Consider the following 22,215-nt stretch of genomic DNA (forward strand, 5'->3'; position numbering starts at 1 on the left):
TGATCAACGAAAAAAAATTGTTCACTTAGTAAATTAATTAAAAATGACGCAGCAATATTGACACAAAAATATTTAGAAAAAAAAGATTGATGTTTATATTTTGATAATAATTATTTTACAATTAAATATTAAATTAAAAATTATACTTGAATGCATTAAATAAATTTTTTTCGTTGATAAACGTTGTGGACTTCAACTTCGTTTTCCTTTTTGTCTTTTTTTCTAAAATTCCATGCGACTTTTTTTCGACTTTTTTGCAAATTTTATGCGACTTTTCTTGACTTTTGTTGTGAATTTATGCGACTAATTCGACTTTTTTTGAGTCTTAAAGTCGATTCGAGCCCTGTTATTTTCAAAAAATTTCCTGAGTTCAATGATTTTTAATATCTACTATTTTAATAAAAATTTCCAAAAGAATTCAGTTATTTAAAAATTTATAGATAAAATTCTTTATGAGAATTCAATTTTAAGAAACATACAATTATTCAATAAATTATTTATGTATTTAAATAATTGAATTCTAGTAGAATTTTCTAATAAAAATTGATTTAAAAATGAATTTCAATTAAAATTTTAGATAATAATAATTCAATTATCTTTATAAATAAATAATAATAATCTTCGACAAAGTTCAATTATTTTGAGGAATTTGAATAAAATTCAGTGCAAAATTCAATTATTTTCGTAAATAATAGTATTCATCACAAGAATTCAAATATTTTCAAAAATTTTAATAAAAATCATGGCTAAATTTCAATTACTTTTAATAAAATTTTTTACTTCGATGGTTTTCAATATTAATCTAATTATTAAACCAAAGTTTTTAAAAAATTCTACACAAACTTTCAATTATTTAAAAAAATAAAATTTTACATTAATTCAATCATTTAAAATAGAATTTGCATAATTTTTTTCGCAAAAATCAATTATTTTAAAATTTGCCATTAAATTCTTCGCAGTAATTCAATTATTTTCAAAAGTAATAAAATTCATTGCAAAATTTCAATTATTTTTAAAAATTGTTTTAATCTATCAATTTTAAAATTTTCCATTAAATTCTTTGCAGTAATTCAATTTTTTTCAAAAGTAATAAAATTCATTGCAAAATTTCAATTATTTTCAAAAATTTTTGTTAATTCAATAATTTGTATATTAATTATTTTAATAGAAATTCTCAAAAGAATTCAATAATTTAAAAACAATTTTGATTGATGTTTCTTAAATCGATGTTCTTTATATTTCTAATATTTTACCAATAAATTGTATTTAAAGTTATTTATGAATAACTGTTGTATGTAGAAATAAATTATAAAATTGTTTATAAGTACTCTCTAAATTTGAATTAGTAAAAATGTTTACTAATTTGAATTAGCGACTGACTTTTTGCTTTTTAATTAGTAAATTTCACTAAAAACATTAGTAGAAATGATTATTTATTAGTAAAATTTACTTATTCAAAAGCAAAAAGTCAGTCACTAAATCAAATTAGTAATCATTTTTACTAATTCAAATTTAGACAGTAAGTAAAAATTTACTTGAAATACTCTCAATTATAAATTATTATAAATAACAAATATTTTGAAAATTAGTACCCTAAAAATGGACCTTGAAAAAAATTATTTTGGACCTTGAAAACCTTTAAAAGTCCTTGAATTTTTTTTTAAAGAATCGCTGGACACCCTGTTGAAATTTCGTAAAATTGAATATTGTAAAGAAATGGATTTGAAAATTGTCAAAAAACTTTTTCGAAAATTATTAAAAGGAATCGATTTAAAGAAGAATTTAGGTTAAAAATTCTTGAAAATAATTGAATTGATAATGATATTTCCACTCGGTCATCTTTATTTGTTTTATATAGTTATGATGAAAAATTTAATTTCTAGTTTTAAGTAAAATGTTCTCTATTTGTCCGAGGTATTTCACTGAGTCAAGTTTTATAGCATAATTAAATATTTAAATATTTTATTTAATTAAAAAATAATTAAAGTTTTAAATAGTTTCATTTAAAATTCTAAAAAAGTAGGTTTCTAAGAAATTATAATTAAATTTTTTAAAGAATTTAAATATATTTGATAATTCAAATTGAAAAATTAGGTATAGATTTTCAACATTTTAAACAATTTAAAGTTTCATTTGAATAGAAATTCTCCTTCTTACATATTAAATGACTTTAGGCTGAATAAAAATTACAATTTTCGAGTCAATACGAAATGATTTTGATAACCAGGGTGGCCACATGTCATAAAGTTAGGAAAACAAGTTTTTATCAGTAAAGTCAGGGAAATGACAGAAGGAAAATTTTTTGTCATTCAGATTAAAGAAATTGAGACGTATTTATGGAAATAAACTTTAGGCCAAAGTAGAATAGACTCTTTAAATATTGTACATTTTTATGAATTTTTATTTATTTTCCTTAAACAGCCTTCGTACTCATCTACTAAAAACTACTATTTACTACTTTTTTTACGATTTGGATACTTTTTTTATATCTGCGACACTAGAAGCTACTTTTTTCTATGTTTGAGAATTTGCACTACATTAAATTCGCTAATAGTTGAAATAAAAAAAATTATTCTAAAAAATTTTAATAAAATTCTTAGAAACAATTCAAAAAATTTTAATAAAATTCTTTTATTTTCAAAAATGTTTCGAAATTCAATTATTTTCAATATTTACTATTTTAATAAAAAATTTCCTAAGAGAATTCAATTATTTAAAAAAATTTTTATAAAATTCCTTACAAGCATTTAATAATTATTTGCATAAATAATAAAATTTTCACAGGAATTCAATTATTTAAAACACAAAATTCATAAAAATTTTTCGAAAAAATCAATTATTTTTAAAAAAGATTTTTATAAAATTCTTAGCAAGAATTCAATTATTTAAACAAAATTTCATAAAGTTCTTTGAAAAAATTCAATTATTTTCAGAAATAATAAAATTCTTCTCAGGAATTTAATTATTTTTAAAAATTTTTATAAAATTCGTTGCAAGAAATGAATTACTTATTATAAATAATAAAAGTAATCATCGGATGTCAACTATTTGTAATTCAATTTTAAATAAATTCTTCAAAAAAATATAATTATTCTTAAAAATCTTATTAAAATTCTTGGAAAAAATTTAATTATTTTAAAAAATTTTGATATAATTTGTTTATTAGAATTTAATAATTATTTTCAATACATTTTTCATTAAAATTTTTGAAAGAATTTTTATATTTTTAAAAATTTTAATAAAATTCTTTATAAGAATTCAATTTTAAGAAATATTCAATTACTTAATAAATTATTCATTTTTGTATTTAAATAATTGAATTCTCGCAGAATTTTTAAAGAAGAATTGATTTAAAATTGAATTTCAGTTAAAGTTTTAGATAATAATTGAATAAAAGAAGCGTTATAGTATTGTAATTTTTATAATTTTTATATATTGCAATCTTTGAAAATTTTCGAAATTCAATTATTTTTATAATATGTACTATTTAAAAAAAAAAAATTTCCCAAAAGAATTCAATTATAAAAAAAATTTTTTATAAAATTTATGTTCATAAATAATAAAATTTTCACAGAAATTAAATTATTTAAAACACAATTTTCATAACATTTTTCGAAAAAAATTAAATATTTAAAAAGCATTTTATAAAATTCTTCCCAAGAATTCAATTATATTCATAAATAATTAAATTTTTACAGGAATTCAATGATTTAAAAAGATTTTTATAAAATTCTCTCAAATAAATTATTTCTCTTAATAATTCTTGTAATTAAATAAATTCTCTTAAATACGGGCCTTTCAACCCGTATATACATTAAATTAATAAATAAATAATTAAATTATTTTTATAAATAGTAAAATTATTCTCAGGAATTTAAATATTTAAAAAAATTTTTTAATGAATTCTTGCAGAATTGCAATTAATCTAGAAAATTTGATTAAAATTATTCAAAACAATTGAATTATTTAAAAAAAATTGAATGAAATCCTTCGTAACAATTCAATTGCTTTCAAAAAAAATTTTATAAACAAACTTAAATTTTCTTTGAAAAAATGAAATTTTTATTTTTACAAATTTCATTTTTTTTATTATATTCATAAATAATATTTTTTATAGGAATATTTAATTAATTTATTTTAATTTAATTGCAATTATTGTTAATAAAAATTTATTAAAATTCTTGGAAAGAATTCAATTATTTTTAAAAATTTTGATAAAGTTTTTTATAAGAATTGAATTTTAATAAATGACTAATTATTTAATAAATTATTTATTTTTGTATTTAAATAATTAAATTATTCTTGTACAGAATTTTCTAATAAAAATTGATTTAGAATTGAATTTCAGTTAAAATTTTAGATAATTGAATATTAGAAGCGTTATAGTGTAAATTTTTAGAAATAATTAAATTTCGAAAGATTTTTGCATTGAAATCTTTGAAAATTTTATTAATATTTATATTTTTATTTCGAAATAAAATAATTGAAGTTTTGAATGATTTTATTTAAAAATTTTCAACAAGAAAATGATTGACTTTTGGAAAAATTACAGTTGTAAATTTAAATAAATATTTAAATTTCAAAAAAAGCTTTACATTGATAACTTAACCTAAAATTTAACAATTATTTATAATTGACAGAAAATTGTACTTTTTTTGAACTATTATTTAAAATGTTGAAAATTAATTTTTTTTAAATTTATTTTATATTTTAAAATGTTGAAAATGAAATTTATTTTAAAATACGAAATTATTACATTGGACTAACTTTTGTTTTGACTGTCCGTCAGATTCTTCCTTAATTGAATGTAAAAATAAATCTTGAGCAATTGGGAAATGGGAAGAAAATGGCTTTTGTAAAAAGTGATGGATTTTTATTTATTTCGAAAAAGTGACACTATCAATTAAAAGAATGTAAAGTATCTCTGAAAATGTAAAATTTCAACTGTTGATTCTGAGTAGAAGAATAAAGTTAGTAACAATATTGAATATTCCTTTGTTAGACTGAAGTGAGAATCTCCCATTTCCTGCCTTGGGCTACTGCTCGATCGGTAAAACAGACCTCTCTCGCCGATTTGCAAATAATATAATGGGGATAGTGGGTGTTTCCAGAAAGCTGTAGCTCCGGCCAGAGCGGCATTAGAGACATAGACACGTCAACCTTTATACTGAGAGATAGTTGCAAAAATTCATTGATAACGTTTCTATTTTGCCGCAAGAAAAATGTTTCTTTGTTTCTTTTCTCTCTCTCTCTCTCTTCCCGAGAGATATCTTGATATGTGAAGTTTTTTTTTACATTTTCCCATAGTGTACTAGTCTCACGACATCTATATGTCTACCGAGGAACGAGGATCGGTATGTTGCCTGTATACTCTCTGCTAATCTACTTTAATTTACCAATTGCACGTGCAGGCTGCTCCACTCACATGTAAATTGCATTCCCGTTTTTTTTCAATAGTAAACCCAAGAGGCAAGAGTAAACCAAAAGTGACAAGTTATTTTGTGAATAAAGGAGGTAATCGATAGTAATCGCGATTGGGACACGCCGAGCGTTATTTTTTGCTACTCGAGGAAAAAAACTGGAGAAATAAAATTAATAAAATGTATGAAATGAATGAAATAATATTGATAGTGTCGGGCGAAATGAATTGTGAGTGCGACGACGATGACAAGTATCTGACTGGCGAGCGAGTCGAGTCGTGATTGTGTGTGAAGTGTGTGTGTGCCGCGTTCGTGCGCGCTCGTGTGTATTCGTGTCGGGTTCGTGGGCCAGTGGCATCCGTGGAAACTGTGAGAGCCACCATATTATTTTATATATTGCAACTAAGAGAGTCTTGGCCGATTTCGCGATGATTCCGCAGAAATATTCGCTAATCGGTAGACTAAGTCGACTAAGTGCAGGGCAATCGAGAGCGCGAGTGGCGCGACTACAAGTTTAGTGCGAGTCGAATAGTAGAGAAAAAGAGAAGTCTCTCTTTCTCAGGTATGCGGGATTTGGCGATACGAAGTGTCATTTTTATCCACCTTGAAATGGCTGCACATTGTTCTTCGTTCCTTATAGACAGTTGGCAATAGTTGTTGTTCCTCGCAATTATATACAAAATACTTTCACCTGTTTAATGCATCTCTCGGTGTTGGTTGTTGAATTACCTGTGTTCCTTGTGTTGCGTGTGTTTCTTGTGTTGCCTGTGTTGCGCGAATTGAATTTCGACGTGAAACTTACGTCAGTGCCCTGCGCGCGACACTGACGTTTTCCCTACGAGCACACCTAAGACTGTCTCAGTCACTCTCAATGCTATCTCCAGTCAATGGGGTGAGGCTGACACTTTTATCAATTCATTTTTTCGCATTTTTTCCTACCAATTCCTACATTCCCTCCCTCTTCGCCCCTCGAGAACAATTTCCCCGACACCTCCAATCAAATACAAGTCCAAGAATGTACAGTGTGTCTCTCAAGGCGTCTCACTCTCCTGCTATTCTTGCTATCAAGTATAACCTCAATTTTTATATTGCAATTTCGCCGCCGCCGCCGTCGTCCTCGTCGTATCGATATTCCCAACTTCTATTCTCGAACAATAATGTCAATTCGCGTTTCAAAATTTAGTCTCATTTCTCCTATTACGCGTAAAACGAAATTATCCCTTTTTTACTATTATGGATTTACTTTTTTTTTCGCAGGGCAGAAAAATATTAGGGTGACTTGTTTGAAATTATTCTTTGTGAATATATTTCAAGACAACGTGTAAGGTCAAGAGGCTAAATTTAAATAAAATGAATAAAAGAACAATTTCTGAAAGTGTAGTTTAGAGTTTAATTTGTGTCGAGAGTTTTATTTTGCAAACAATATAAGTGTTTAATGATTTATTGACGTGTGAGTGACGTGAATATAGAAAATAACATTTCTTTCTCTCTCTCTCTCTCTCTTCATAAAAAAAAATCTCAATTCGTATTATAATTATCGACTTACAAATAGGATTTTTTTCAATTTTTTTGAGAGAAAAAAAACTTATCTTTGTTTCCACTTTTTATTTTTATTGTGACAGTATTATAAACTTATGTAACGATTGAAAAGTATGAAAATGAAGATTGCGACTTACCATCAATTTGTTCTAACCAAAAAATTTAAAACCGCTTTGAAAGCTTTGAAATAATTATTAGATTTTCACTTGAATAACGGGGATTTAATTGAAAATCTAATTCTGAATTCTTTCAAGAGGAAAGCAAACGAATGTCCATTCTTTGTAGTAATAAATAAATAGTAGTTAATATTTATAGTAAATACGGTAATATTTTAATTCAGTTGAAAAGAAAAATTGGTTCTCAATATTAAAAAAACTGTTCTCGCAAGGCAAGAAAGTCAAGAAACTAGGTAACATAACCTATAATCAATAATATTTATTATTTTCATCCAAATTTTCAGTTTTAATTTGCACTGTGTTAGTAAAATATTTTACAAAGCAATTTTTTCCGGAAAATTATGTTTTTAGTTTTGAATAATAATTTTTTTTCGATAAAGTTTTACAACGTTTATAATCAACGATTGAGGAATGAAAATATTTTTAAATCTTTATTCAGAGTGGCAAATGTCAATAAAATTAGGGAAATGTTAAGGAAATGAAAATTTTTGTCAGTAAAGTCAGGGAAATGACAGGAAATCAAAATTTTTTGTCAGGGAAATTGAGCCTTTTTTCGATTTATTTTCAAAAATTGCGACTTTTTCAAATTTTTTGTATTCCAAATATTGCAACAAAATACCACATTTTTTAAGTATAAAATACAACTTATTTCGATTTTTGTAGTGTGAAAAATAACTATAAACAAATCTTTCAAAAATTATTTTTCAATCATTTATTAAGATAATTAAATTTTTCAAATATGTCTATAACAAAAATCTTTTTGAATAATTGAATGTTTGTAAAATTTAAATGAAAATAATTAATTTTTTCCAAGCATTTTGTTACAATTTTTGAAAATAAACTTTTGATGAAGTTTTATTGCAAATTTTGAAAATAATTGTATTATCACCAAGTTGAAGTCCACAACGTTGATCAACGAAAAAAAATTTTTCACTTAGTAAATTAATTAAAAATGACGCAGCAATATTGACACAAAAATATTTAGAAAAAAAGATTAATGTTCATATTTTGCTAATAATTATTTTACAATTAAATATTAAATTAAAAATAATACTTGAATGCATTAAATAAATTTTTTTCGTTGATAAACGTTGTGGACTTCAACTTCGTGTATTATCAAAAATTTTAATGAAAGATCTTTAAATGTAAATTTAACAATGAAAATTAATGAAAATTAGCTTCTAATTTTTTAAAATTCAATATTTTCAGTGTTTTCAATTCCATATTTCAGAAAATTCTTTTAAGAATAATTAAATTATTTTCGATAATATACATTACAATATTTTTAAAATTCAATTATCTTCGAACAAAGCAAATTAAAAAAAAAAATTTCGGAGAAATTATACTTAAATCTTTCTAAAAATTATTTTTGAAAATTTGTTCTAATTAAATTTTTGAAATATACAATTAAAAAGATTTTGAATAATTGAAATTTAGTAAAATTAATTGAAAATAAATCCTTTTTTCAAGTATTTTATTATAATTTTTAAAAATTAACTAATATAGAATTTTTATTGAAAATTTTGGAAATAATTGAATTTTTAAAAATTTTAATGAATAATCTTCAAGTGTAAATTCGATAAAAAATGAAAATATTAAAATAGTTTTGAAAAAAGTAATTCACTGACAAAGTAATTTAAAATTTTTAAAAATTTACTATTTTCGAATTTTTGAGAAATTATTTATAACTAAAATTCATCAAAAATTTGATTATTTTTTAAATATTTTTTAAAAATGCAATTATTTATTCGCTTAATAAATTTTTTTTGCAAAATTTAATTATTTTACGGGAATTTTATTAAAATTCGTTCAAAAATTCAATTATTTTAATGAATTTTAATAAAATTTATGTCTAAATTCCATGTTTTAGGAATTTTTAGAAAATTTGTTGCAAAATTCAATTATTTTCAGGAATTTTAATAAAATTTTTGTCTAAATTCAAATTTCAGGAATTTTTGAAAAATTTATTGAAAAATTCAATTATTTTCATGAATTTTAATAAAACTTTTTGCAAAATTCAATTTTTTTCTGGAATTTTATTAAAATTCTAATTCATCTATAATTTTAATAAAACTCTTTGCAAAATTCAATTATTTTCAGAAATTTTAATAAAATTTTGGTCTAAATTCAATTTTCAGGAATTTTATTAAAATTCGTTGCAAAATTCAATTATTTTCATGAATTTTAATAAAATTTTTGTCTAAATCCAATTTTCACGAATTTTTTAAAAATTTATTGCAAAATTCAACTATTTTCAGGAATTTAAAAAAAAAATTTTTGTCTAAATTCAATTTTCAGGATTTTTTTTAAATTTATTGAAAAATTCAATTATTTTTATGAATTTTAATAAAACTCTTTGCAAAACTCAATTTCTTTTGGAATTTTATTAAAATTCTAATTTATCTATAATTTTAATGAAACTCTTTGAAAAATTCAATTATTGCGTCTTTCAAAAATTATTTAGAAATATTTTTAAAAAGTTAATTTTACGAATTCATTTATTAAAATTTTGGAATATATTCTACTTTAATATCTTTAAAAAGAAAAATGAACGGTTACAATTATTATAAAAATTGAATTTTTGTATTTAAATAATTGAATTCTTGAAGAACTTTCGGAAAAATATTAAAAAGTAATATAGATAATTGATTTAGAAATGAAGTTTAGTTAAAAATTGTAGAAAATGATTGAATTCTTGTAAGGGTTAGAGTTTTAATTTTTAGAAATAAATTATTAAATTTCAGAATTTAAAATTTTTTAAATTTTATTTCCTGGTGAAAAAAGAAATAAGAAGTATTTAAATATTTTATTTAGCAAAATTATACAAGTTTTGATTTATTGAATTTAGAAATCAGTGAAGAATCAGGGAAATACAAAATTTTTGTGACAACACTAAATTAAATAAACGACTTTTTCGACTTTTTTTCTATTTTTAATCGACTAAAGCGACTTTTTTTGTTTGTTAAAGTAAAAAAGAATTTTGTCAGGGAAAATAATTTTAATGTCAGTAAATTATCAGGGAAATTGATAAACAGAAACTTGTGACCATCTTGATTTTATTTAGAAAATTATGTTTTTAGTTTTTATTAATATAGGTACAATTTTTTTTGATAAAGTTTTACAACGTTTATAATCAACGATTGAGAAATAAAAATATTTTTTTCTACGCCAACTTTTTTAAATCTTTATTTGTACAAAATTTACTTTTTTCATTGTGAAAAAAAAAATTTTTATTCAATCGTTGATCATATAATATAAGCCTTGTAAATTGTAAACGTCATAATTCTTGAGAAAAATAAATTTCAATTTTCATTTGTATTTAAATTATACTTTATTCTACGAATTTGGAATTTTTATTATCGAATATATTTTTCAGTGTGGCCGCAAGTCAGGGAAAAGTCATGGAATTTCTCAAAAAATTCTTGAAAAGTCAGAGAATTTTAATCGAAAGCAACCACAAATTAAAAAACTTTAAGGAAGAATCCGACAAAGAATCGAAATAAAAGTGAGTCCAATATTATAATTTCGTATTTTATATGAAAAAAATAAATATTTTAAATTCAATTTTTGAAAATGTGAAAAATTTAATTTTCAGCATTTTAAAGAATTAAAAGTTGAATTTGAATAAAAATTACAATTTTCTGCTAATAAGAAACACATTAGAGAACATAATCGAAAATTTAACAAATATTTCTTAATATATGACAGGAATTTGTAATTTTTGTTCAAATTGAACTTTTAATTTTTTAAATTGTTGGAGATTAAATTCTTTACCCTTCGAGTGAAAGAAATTTAAAATTTAATTTATCTTTATCTAGCAAAATACGAAAGTATGACATTGGACTAACTTTTGTTTTGACTGTACGTTAGATTCTTCCTCAAAGTCACTGCTTAGATTGGACGTTTTTTATTTGCTTTGCTTTTCATAATGAAAGTTTTAAACAAATTCTTAATTATCTCGTACTTTCCTTTATAAATAAAATTTCTATTTAAAAATTAATATAGAAAAATTTTAATCAGCAATGCAGAATTTAAAATAATTCAAAGCAAAAATTTGTGAAAAAATCTTTAAATGGAAAATTAAAAATGATAATTAATGAACATTAGCTTCTAAAAATTATATCAAAATATTTTTAAAAAAAGTAATTCGTGGAATTGTATTATCATAATTTTTTAGAATTAAATTTTTTCCCAATATTTTCAATTATAAAATTCTAAAATTCAAATACATGCTAAAAATATCATTAAAATTTTTAGAATTATTTTGAATATTTTGGAAAAAAATAATTTTCAAAATTTTTAACTAAAAGTCTTCAAAAATTTTTTTAAATTATACAAAAATTCTTTTAAAAAATTCAATTATTTTCGACAATTCAATTATTTTTAGAAGATTTTACCAAATTTCAATTTTTTGTAAATTTTTCAATAGAATAATTGAAAAACTATTATCTTTAAAATATTTAAAAATTAATTTTTAAAATTTTGTTACTGCATTTTTTTAAAAATAATAAATTTTAATAACTTTTAAAAGAAAACATGGACAATTTCAGTTCTAATTATTATAAAAAATGTAATTTTTGTATTTGAACTTTCGGAAAATCGTTAAAAAACTAATTAATTTAAAGATGAAGTTTTGTTAAAAATTGTAGAAAATTGAATTTTGAAAGGGATAGTAATAGTTGTAATTTTTAGAAATTATTAATTTTCATAAGGTTTTAAGTTGAACTTTTTTTAAATTTATTTCCCGTGGAAAAGCAAATGAGAAGTATTTAAATATGCATTCAACCAAATTATTCAAGTTTTGAATAATTGAATTTAGAAATCAGTGAAAGGTCAGGGAAATAGAAAATAAAATTTTTGTGACATCACTGAATTAAATAAACGACTTTTTCTACTTTTTTTTATATTTTTAATAATCGAATAAAGCGACTTTTAAAATTTGATAGAAAAAGAACGAAAGTTAGTAAATTGTACGATATAATTTGGAGAATTTTAGAGAAGTTACAAATAATTTCAAAAATTCAATTATTTTCAAAACTAATAAATTTCTTCGCAGTAATTCAATTATTTTTGAAAATTTTAATAAAATTCTTTGCAAGTATTCAATTATTTTCATAAATAATAAAATTCATCGCAGGATTTCAATTAATTTTAATAAGATTTTACAGGAATTTCTCGAAAAATGTAATTATTCTTAAAAATTTTATTAAAATTCGTCGAAAGAATTCAATTATTTAAAAATTTGTTGATAAAATACTTTATAAGAATTCAATGTTAAGAAATATTCAATTATTCAATAAATTATTTATTTTTGTATCTAAATAATTGAATTCTCGTAGAATTTTATAATAAAAAATTATTTAAAAATGAACTTTAGTTAAAATTTAAGATAATATTATTAAAAGCATTAATATAGTGTGAATTTTTAGAAATAATTTAATTATGAAAAGGTTTCAAATTAAATTCTTTGAAAATTTGAATTTTTTATACTTTTAATTAACAATTTTGTAGAAAAATTAATTTTTTTGGAAAAGTTTATTTCAATTTTACTTGAAATTATATTTTTGACGTGCCGAATAATTGAAATTTTTGAAAATTGAATTGTAAACAAATGAATTTAAAAATTCTCAAAGAACTTTTTTTCAATAATTACTAAAAATTATGGATTTATAGAAGAATTTTAGTTAAAAACACGAAAAGAAAATTTAATTTTTAAAAAAATATCAAATTATTTCAGAAATTAAATTATTTTCAAGAGTAATAAAATTCTTCACAGAAATTTAATTATGTTCAAAAATAATACAATTTTTTTTAGGATTTCAATTATTTTCCTAAATAATAAAATTCTTTATAGGCTTTCAATTATTTTTAATGCAATTTTAATTTAATTTCTCGAAAAATGTAATGATTCTTAAAAATTTTATTGAAATTCATCAAAGAAATTTAATTATTTTTAATATCTACTATTTCAATAAAATTTCACAAAAGAAATCAATTATTTAAAAAGAAATATTAAAATTCGTTTCAAAGTTTCAATTATCTTTATAAATAATAAAATTCATCTCCGAAATTAAATTATTTTCAAAAAATTTTTAATAAAATTCTTGGAAAAATTTAATTTATTTTCAAAAATTTTCCTCATTTCCATTATTTTTAATATCTACTATTTTAATTATTTATTTATTTTTTTAATAAAGTTTCTCGAAAGAATTCAAATATGTTCAGAGAATTAAAAAAATAGTTCTGAGAAATTTAATTATTTCGAAAAATTTAAATAAAATTCTTTTAAAAATTCTATTATTTAAAAAAATTTTGACAAAATTCTTTACAAGATTTAGTTAATAAAACTGCAATTTTAATAAAATTTTCCTAAAGAATTCAATTATTTTCAATACAATTCTTCTTAAGAATTTAATTATTTTCACAAATAATACACTTTTTATGGGAATTTAATTATTTAAAAGAATTTGAATAAAATTCTTCGCAAGAAATAAATTATTTTCAAAAATTTTAATAAAATTCTTGGCAAAATTTCAATTAATTTCAAGCATTTTACTGAATTCAATGATTTTTAATATCTACGATGATAATAACATTTTCCAAAAAATTCAATTATTTAAAAAAAGGTTGATCAAATTCTACGCACATATTTCATTATTTTCATTAATAATAAAAATTCCACAGGAATTTAATTATTTACAATTTTTTTTTATAAATTTCTTGGCAATAATTTAATTAGTTTCATAAATAATAAAGAAATTTTACACGGATTCCATTATTTTCTTAAATAATAAAACTCATTGGAGAATTTAAATAATTTTTAATACAATTTTAAAAGAATTCCTCTAAAAATGTTATTTTTCTTAAAAATTTTCCAATAAAAATTGATTTAAAGATTAATATTACAGTTCAAATTTTAGATTATGTTAAAAATTTTTTAAATTCTCTTCAAAATTTGAATTATCTTTATAGATAATACAATTCTTCTTTGTAACTCAATTATTTTCAAAAATTGTAATAATATTCTTGGCAAGATTTCAATTATTTTTAAAAACTTTCCTGAATTCAATGATTTTCAATTTCTATTTGATTAAAATTTTCCAAAAGAATTCAATTATTTAAAGAAAATATTGATAAATTTCTACTGAAACATTGAATTATTCAATAAATTATTTATTTTTGTACCTATTTAAATAATAATAAAAATTGCTTTAAAAATGAATTTTAGTTAAAATTTTAGATAATAATTGAACATTAAAAGTATTAAAGCTTGATTTTATAGAAATAATTGAATTTTGAAAATGTTTCAAATTTAAAACGTTTGAAAATTGGAATTTTCCATATACTTTTAACTATGAATTTCGTAGAATTAATTTTTTTAAAAAAGTTTAATTTAATTTTTTTGAAATTATTTCAAGTTTTTATTTTCTAACATACAATTGAAGAATAATCGATGAAATTTCGTAAAATTGAATGATAAACAAATGGATTTGAAAATTGTCAAAGAATTTTTTAAAAAATTATTAAAAATAGTTGATTTGGAGAATAAGTTTAGTTAAAAATTGTAGAAAATAATAATTGAATTGAAGGAATGATAATAATTATAGGTCGTTTTATTTGAAAAATATTGAGCCCTGAAAATGTGTTGATTTTGGTATGTTAAATGGCACAAGTGTTGATGAATTATTTGGTTTGTTTGTTTTTTTAGGTGGAGTGTTTTGCAATAGATCAAGCAGAATTAGAAGAAGATAATCATCCGGAGAGTTCAAAGTTTTTACTTGCTCCTGAAGATCCTGAACGATCAGTGGATCCTGAGACACAAGCGCGTTTAGAGGCACTTCTCGAGGCAGCCGGAATTGGAAAATTGTCATCCGGTGATGGAAAGCATTTGGCCGATCACGAGGTATTACGTCGACTGACATCTAGTGTTTCTTGTGCATTAGACGAAGCGGCAGCGGCATTAACTCGTATGAGAAGCGACAACCCCCGCAGTCAAAACGAGAAACGCTCTCTGGTTGAAGCTTGCACTGACGGAGACGTTGGCACTGTTAAAAAGCTCTTGACTGAGGGTCGAAGTGTTCACGAAACAACGGAAGAGGGAGAAAGTTTACTCTCTCTCGCCTGTTCCGCTGGATATTACGAACTTGCACAGGTAAGAAGTCCATCAAGTTTCAATCTATTGAGTTTGTTTGTTTGTTTGTTTCTTTGTTTGCTAAGAGACAGGAAAGAGTGGATAATTTCTTTTGGGTCCACTTTATCAGTATTGTCACTGTCTATTTTATTGTCGTTGCTTGTACTTTGCTCTACTTGAAGTATGAATAAATTGATGGCCTGGACAATAAATGGGCAGGAAGCTTTGTGAAAGTCTTTTTCGAATTGTTTTTCAATTGTTTTTGTTGCAATTTAGGTATTACTAGCAATGAGTGCGAACGTTGAAGATCGTGGCATCAAGGGGGATTGCACCCCTTTGATGGAAGCTGCCAGCGCAGGCCATGCGGATATAGTGAGATTACTTATAGCTCATGGGGCAGATGTCAATGCTCAATCAACATCAGGTACGAATTTTCAATCTTTCAATCTAAAATTATCTCAATATCCTCTTTTCTAGTGTTTGGAAAGTGAAAATTAATCTCAACTTTTTCCTTTTCTTTTATTATCAAGGCAACACACCTCTGATGTACGCTTGCGCTGGCGGCCATGAAGAAGTCGTGAGAGCACTACTTGAGGCAGGTGCGAATGTCGAGGATCATAATGAAAATGGTCATACACCTTTGATGGAAGCGGCCAGTGCGGGTCATGTCCCAGTTGCCAAGATCTTGTTGGAACATGGAGCAGGCATTAATACTCATTCGAATGAATTCAAAGAGTCCGCGTTGACACTGGCTTGTTATAAAGGGCATTTAGACATGGTTCGATTCTTACTTGATGCAGGCGCTGATCAGGTATATTTCCAATTATTTACAATCATTTTCAATTATTTGCAATTATTTTCTCCAAAACTTGCAAAAGAAGTAAGCAATTTTGATTCCTATGCAGGCCTCGGATATTATCATTTTCAGGGTTGCCACAGGTCAGGGAAAGTAAAATTGGTCAGGGAAAAGTCAGGGATTTTTATTAAAGTATGTACTGGAAAACATTCAGGGCTCGGATTGTGCGACTTTTTTCGACTTTTCTAACCCTCCGTCACACACCTAGGGAGGGATTCCCTCTACGGTTTCAGTATTTTTTAAATAACTTTTGTTTTCCTCATTGCAAAATAAAATCAGTTTCTATACCTTTCGACAACTTACTCCTCAACACATTTCTAAAAAAACATTTAGTTAAACATAATTAATATTTAATTACGAAGCTTCAAAGCCAGAAAAAACTCGAAAAAGTCAGGTTATGTTAAATAAAAAAATCAAGTTTTCAAAACATTTTTTGTTCCACTGTTGGTTAATGACAAAATTATATTATAAATATAATTAAAATGAATTGTTTAATGATTTTTTTGCTTATTTAGTTTGTGTTAAAACTAAATTTTTGTTGATTCCTTTGTTTATGTTGTAATGTCGCTTATTTTACAATGTGGTGAGGGATTCCCTCTAAACGTGTGTAAAGTCGTAATTTTTTCTAAGGTGTGTGACGGAGGGCTAAGGAAATGTGACTTTTTCGAGATTTTTTTTAGTAAAATGCGACTAATCGACTTTTTTCAAATTTTTCAATTACTTTTCGACTTAAATTGTAAATGGCAAAAATCTTTTTTTGTAAACAATATTCTTCACAAAATCATTCTTCTCTTTAGGGAAAAAAAACAACATATTATCTCGTTTCTTAATATTTTTGTAGGAAATTCTCAATTTTCATAAGGAAACTTGCATCATTTCTATTTCTTAATTACAATTGCTTTAATAAAATTTAAAGTTTTTTAAAAATTAATGAAAAAAAAAATGTTTATAAATACTATTTGTCAATTAGAAAGTGAAACTTTTAAAATTTTTAGAAAATTGAAGGAAAAAGTATTAGTCAAAAAAATGATCTGTTACATTTATTTACAAATTTCTTTCAAATTTTTCGAAAACATCAATAACTTCTTTTTTTTATTATTTTTCATAGGAAATAAAATTCTTCAAAAGATTCATATTCAAACCTTTTTGAAATTAAACAACTTATAAAAAATTGTTATAAAACATGAAGAAATCGATCACTCCGAGTCTTCGACATTATTTTATATTAGAAGACTTTATAAAAAAAAATTTTAATTATTTTTTATGAAAATAATTGAATTATTGAGAAGAAATTTATAAAACATTAGTAAGTAATTGAATTTTGCAGAATAATTTTGATATTGATAAAGATAATTGAAATTTTGAGGAGAATTTAAAATAATTTTTTGAAAATAATTGAATTTCAGCGAAGAATTTTCGTACTTTTGAAGATAATTGAATTGTGTATTAGAATTTTATCATAACTTTTGAAAATAATTAAATTTCCAGGATAAATTTTATTATTTATGAATGAGATAAATAAAATTTTAAAGAGGAATTTAAAAAAAAATTTGAAAATAATAGAATTTCTAGGATGAATGTTTTTATTTATAAAGATAATTGAAATTTGGACAAGAATTTTATTATTATTTTTACAAATAATTAAATTTTAGAGAAGAATTTTATTATTTATGAAGAGAATTGAAATCTTGAACAGATTTTCTTAAAAATATTTAAAAGTAATTGAATTTTGCGGAAGAATTTTGATATTTATAAAGATAATTGAAATTGTGAGGAGAATTTAAAATAATTTTTTGAAAATAATTGAATTTGAGCGAAGAATTTTCGTACTTTTGAAGATAATTGAATTTTGTATTAGAATTTTATCAGAACTTTTGAAAATAATTAAATTTCCATAATGCATTTTATTATTTATAAAATTTTGACGAGAATTTAAAAAAAAATTTTGAATATAATTGAATTTCTGCGAAGAATTTTATTCCTTATGAAAATAATTGAATTTCAGAGAAGAATTTTATTATTTATAAAGATTATTGAAATTTTGACAAGAATTTTATTAAATTTTTTTTTTAAATAATTGAATTTCGATTATTTAAATTAAAATTTGCATGAAATTAGTCGAAAGAAATCAATTATTTAAAAATTTTTATAAAATTCTTCGCAAGAATTAAATTATTTCAATTATCTTCAAAAAAAAAAGGAAATTAAAATTAAAAAAAAAATTAATTAATTAAAAGTTTTTAAAATTTACTTTCTTAGACTTATTAAAATTTCGGAAAAATCATTTTCATATTTATAATTAAAATTCATTAAAAATTTGTTTTTTTTATATTTTTAAAAGAATTTACTAAATTTGTATTATTTTGAAAAGATTTTATCAAATTTCAATTGTTTGGAAATTTTTCAATAGTATATAATTGAAAAACTATTATCTATAAAAAATTACTGAAAAATATTTTGAAAAAATTAATTTTAAGAGAATTTTTTTGTTATAATTTTTTGAAAATATTCTATTGTAATAATTAGAAAAAACACGGACAGTTGCAATTATAATAAATTGTATTTAAATCATTTAATTCTCGAAGAACTTTAGGAAAATTATTAAAAATAATTGATTTAGAGGTGAAATTTAGTTAAAAATTCAATTCAATTATATTTAATATCTATTATTTTCATAAAAAATTTTAATAAAATTTGTCGCAAGAATTCAATTATTGTCAATAAGTTATAAAATTCTTTAGAAAAATTGAATTATTTTAAATACGATTTGAATAAAATTTCTTGATGGAATGTAATTATTTTTAAATAGTTCAAGAAAATTTTTGATGGAATTTACTTATTTTTAAAAATTATGATAAACTCTTTGAAAAAATTCAATTATTTAAAAAAATTTTTGTTAAAGTTCTTTATAAGAATTAAATTTTAAGAAATTTTCAATTATTTAATAAATTAACTATTTTTGTATTTAAATAATTGAATTCTCGTATAGAATTTTCTAATAAAAATTGATTTAGAATTGAATTTCAGTTAAAATTTTGGATAATTGAATATTAGAAGCGTTATAGTGTGAATTTTTAGAAATAATTAAATTTCAAAAGATTTTTAAAAATTTCAATTGTAAAACTGTAACAATATTTCAATTTTTATTTTGAAATAAAATGATTTAAAGTTTTGAATAATTTTATTTAAAAACTCTAACAAAAAGATGCAATGGAATTTGGGAAGAATTACTGTTGTAATTTTTGGAAATTAAGTTTCCATTGAAATCATTTAAAACATTTTAATTCCTGTGGAGAAATAAATACGTAATTATACGTTTATATAAAAAAATTGTGTCATCAAATTTAATTTTTCGATAGCTACCTTTTTTACTACTTTTTTCAGTCTTAAGTCTGCTTTTTCCACTTTTTAAAAATTAATTATCAAGTACGAAGCCTGTTAATACATAAAAAATTTGTTACTAACAACCTGTGGAAAAATAAATGACAATAAGTGTTTAAATATTTTTATTTAACAAAACTCATTGATGTTTTGAATAATATAATTTTGAAATTTTGAAAAAACTGATGTTTTTTAAAAATTATAATTTAAAGTTATTTTGATGATAGTTTGATATCTCTGTTCAAAAAAGAAATTACTTTCACTTTTTTACTACTTTTTCAGTCTTTAAGCTATTTTTTAAAATTTAATTAACGAGTGCGAGCCGCTATTAATTAAGTGGAATTAAAAAAATGATGTACTATTTTTTCAGGAACACAAAACTGATGAAATGCACACTGCTCTCATGGAAGCTTCGATGGATGGTCACGTAGAAGTAGCACGACTACTGCTGGATTCGGGCGCACAGGTGAACATGCCGACTGACAGCTTCGAATCTCCCCTGACCCTGGCAGCGTGCGGGGGTCACGTGGACCTGGCGATGCTTTTGATTGAAAGAGGAGCGAATATCGAGGAAGTCAATGATGAAGGGTACACGCCTCTGATGGAAGCTGCGCGGGAAGGACATGAAGAAATGGTAGCCTTGCTTCTAAGTCAAGGTAATAGTGCAAGTAAGAGCTATGAATTTTTATACTTTTTACAATTGGAATTGAACAAGTTGAAAGGAATATGTCTACAATCGTATTGTGCCATTAGGATCGCTAATTAACACACAAACGGAAGAGACGCAAGAAACTGCCCTCACGCTGGCTTGTTGCGGTGGATTTCTGGAGGTCGCTGACTTCCTCATAAAAGCTGGCGCCGACATTGAGTTGGGAGCGTCAACGCCGCTAATGGAGGCCGCTCAGGAGGGGCATTTGGATCTAGTTCGTTATTTACTTGAGTCGGGAGCTGATGTTCATGCCCAAACGCAGACTGGTGACACTGCACTTACTTATGCCTGTGAAAATGGTCACACCGATGTAGCTGATCTTCTTCTACAATTTGGCGCAGATATGGTACTTTTTCATATTTCAAATTGGAAAAATCATTTCAATATGAAAACATGCCTTTTCATATTTCATATTTTCAAAAAACGACGAAAAAATTGACTTTTTCGTTTCAATGCACTCTACAGGTCTCAATTTTTAACCAAAATGATTTTTCAATTTTTGTTTTCAATTATGTTCAAAAATTTAAAAAAATTCTCGTCAAAATTCAATTATCTTTCAAAATAATAAAATTCTTCTCTGAATTTCAATTATTTTCAAAAATTTTCCTTAATTCAATGATTTTAAATATCTACGATTATAATAAAATTTTCTAAAAGAATTCAATTATTTAAAAAAAGGTTGATAAAATTACAGGGTTGCCACGCAACCTGAAAACCTGGAAAACTTGTAAATGTCAGGGAATTTTAATTGGAATCCTGGAAAATTATTGATTTCTAAAGTTATTGTGCTTATTCTTGAAATCTAATTTTTCTTTAATTCAATTTTAAAAGAGTTGCCTTTACAATATTTCTTCGCGATAATTCAATTACTTTCATAAATAATCAAAAAATTTGTAGATTTACAATTATTTTCATAAATAATAAAACTCACCGCAAAATTTCAATTATTTTTAATACAATTTTAATGGAATTTCTCGAAAAATGTATAATTATTCTTAAAAATTTTATTCAAATTCATCAAAGAAATTCAATTATTTTCAAAATTAATAAAATTCTTCGCAGAAATTCAATTATGGTCAAAAATTTAAAAAAAATTTATCGTCAAAATTTCAATTATCTTTATAAATATTAAAATTTTTCTCCAAAATTCAAATTTTAGTTAATAATTGAATATTAAAAGCATAGCATGAATTTAGAAATAATTGAATTTTGTAAAGGTTTCAAATTAAAATCTTTGAAAATTTGAATTTTTTATACTTTTAACTAACAATTCTGTAGAATTAATTTTTTTCAAAAAGTTTTATTGAATTTTATAAAATCGAATTGTAAACAAATGAATTTGAAAATTCTCGAAAAACTTTTTCAAAAATCATTAAAAATAGTTGATTTAAAAAAGAATTTTAATAAAATAATTTAACTTAAATATTTGAAAATTAATTGAATTTTAAAATAGTTGCTTTAACAATTTTCATAAATAGATCAACTTCAAAAGGTTGTAATTAAAAATTTTACAAAATTTCAATTTTTAATGAATTTAATTAGAAATTTTAAAGAACTTAGATTTTTGGAAAATTTTAATAATTCAAATTTTTCTGAAATAAAGATAAATTTTTTAATATATATTAAATTAATTATTAAAAATAATGGATTTATAGAAGAATTTTAGTTTAAAAAAAATGAATTTTGAACAAATTACAAATGATTGCAGAAATTATTGTTAATTTATTTTAAAAAATGTTTAAAACCAAAAATGCAGAAATCGGTAGAGAATTTAATGGTGAAGACGTAGAAAAAAAGAAAAGTCGTTTTTGTTAAATTTGGGACTTTTTTAAAATTAATTACTGTGTCCGAAGCTTGCGTTTTGCCACATTTACTATAAAGTGTTTAGAGAGTCTATCACATTTATTTTTTATTATAAGTGAAGACTTATTTTAATTAAAATAATGAAACTTGTTTTAACATAAAAAAGATCGTTAAATAGTTCATTTTAATCGCCACCCAGA

The 22,215-nt window shown here is 22.7% G+C and overlaps 1 protein-coding gene across 6 annotated transcripts in view; it reads left to right on the plus strand.

The window, feature by feature from the left end:
* Nucleotides 1-22,215, plus strand: part of LOC122504843 (ankyrin repeat domain-containing protein 17-like) — an 89,164-nt gene that overhangs the window by 9,496 nt on the left and 57,453 nt on the right. For 4 of the 6 annotated variants that reach the window (XM_043616128.1, XM_043616134.1, XM_043616132.1 and 1 more), the window contains exons 2-6: nucleotides 14,844-15,287; nucleotides 15,543-15,690; nucleotides 15,797-16,077; nucleotides 19,874-20,171; nucleotides 20,257-20,558. In XM_043616128.1, the coding sequence (XP_043472063.1) occupies nucleotides 14,844-15,287; nucleotides 15,543-15,690; nucleotides 15,797-16,077; nucleotides 19,874-20,171; nucleotides 20,257-20,558 (1,473 nt within the window). Of the gene's footprint in view, nucleotides 1-6,071; nucleotides 6,313-14,843; nucleotides 15,288-15,542; nucleotides 15,691-15,796; nucleotides 16,078-19,873; nucleotides 20,172-20,256; nucleotides 20,559-22,215 lie in introns of those variants that run through there. The other 2 variants (XM_043616133.1, XM_043616131.1) reach the window with 2 other exon arrangements.

Source organism: Leptopilina heterotoma, unplaced genomic scaffold, assembly GCF_015476425.1.
Source record: "Leptopilina heterotoma isolate Lh14 unplaced genomic scaffold, ASM1547642v1 Lhet_32, whole genome shotgun sequence".
NCBI classification, from domain to species: domain Eukaryota; kingdom Metazoa; phylum Arthropoda; class Insecta; order Hymenoptera; family Figitidae; genus Leptopilina; species Leptopilina heterotoma.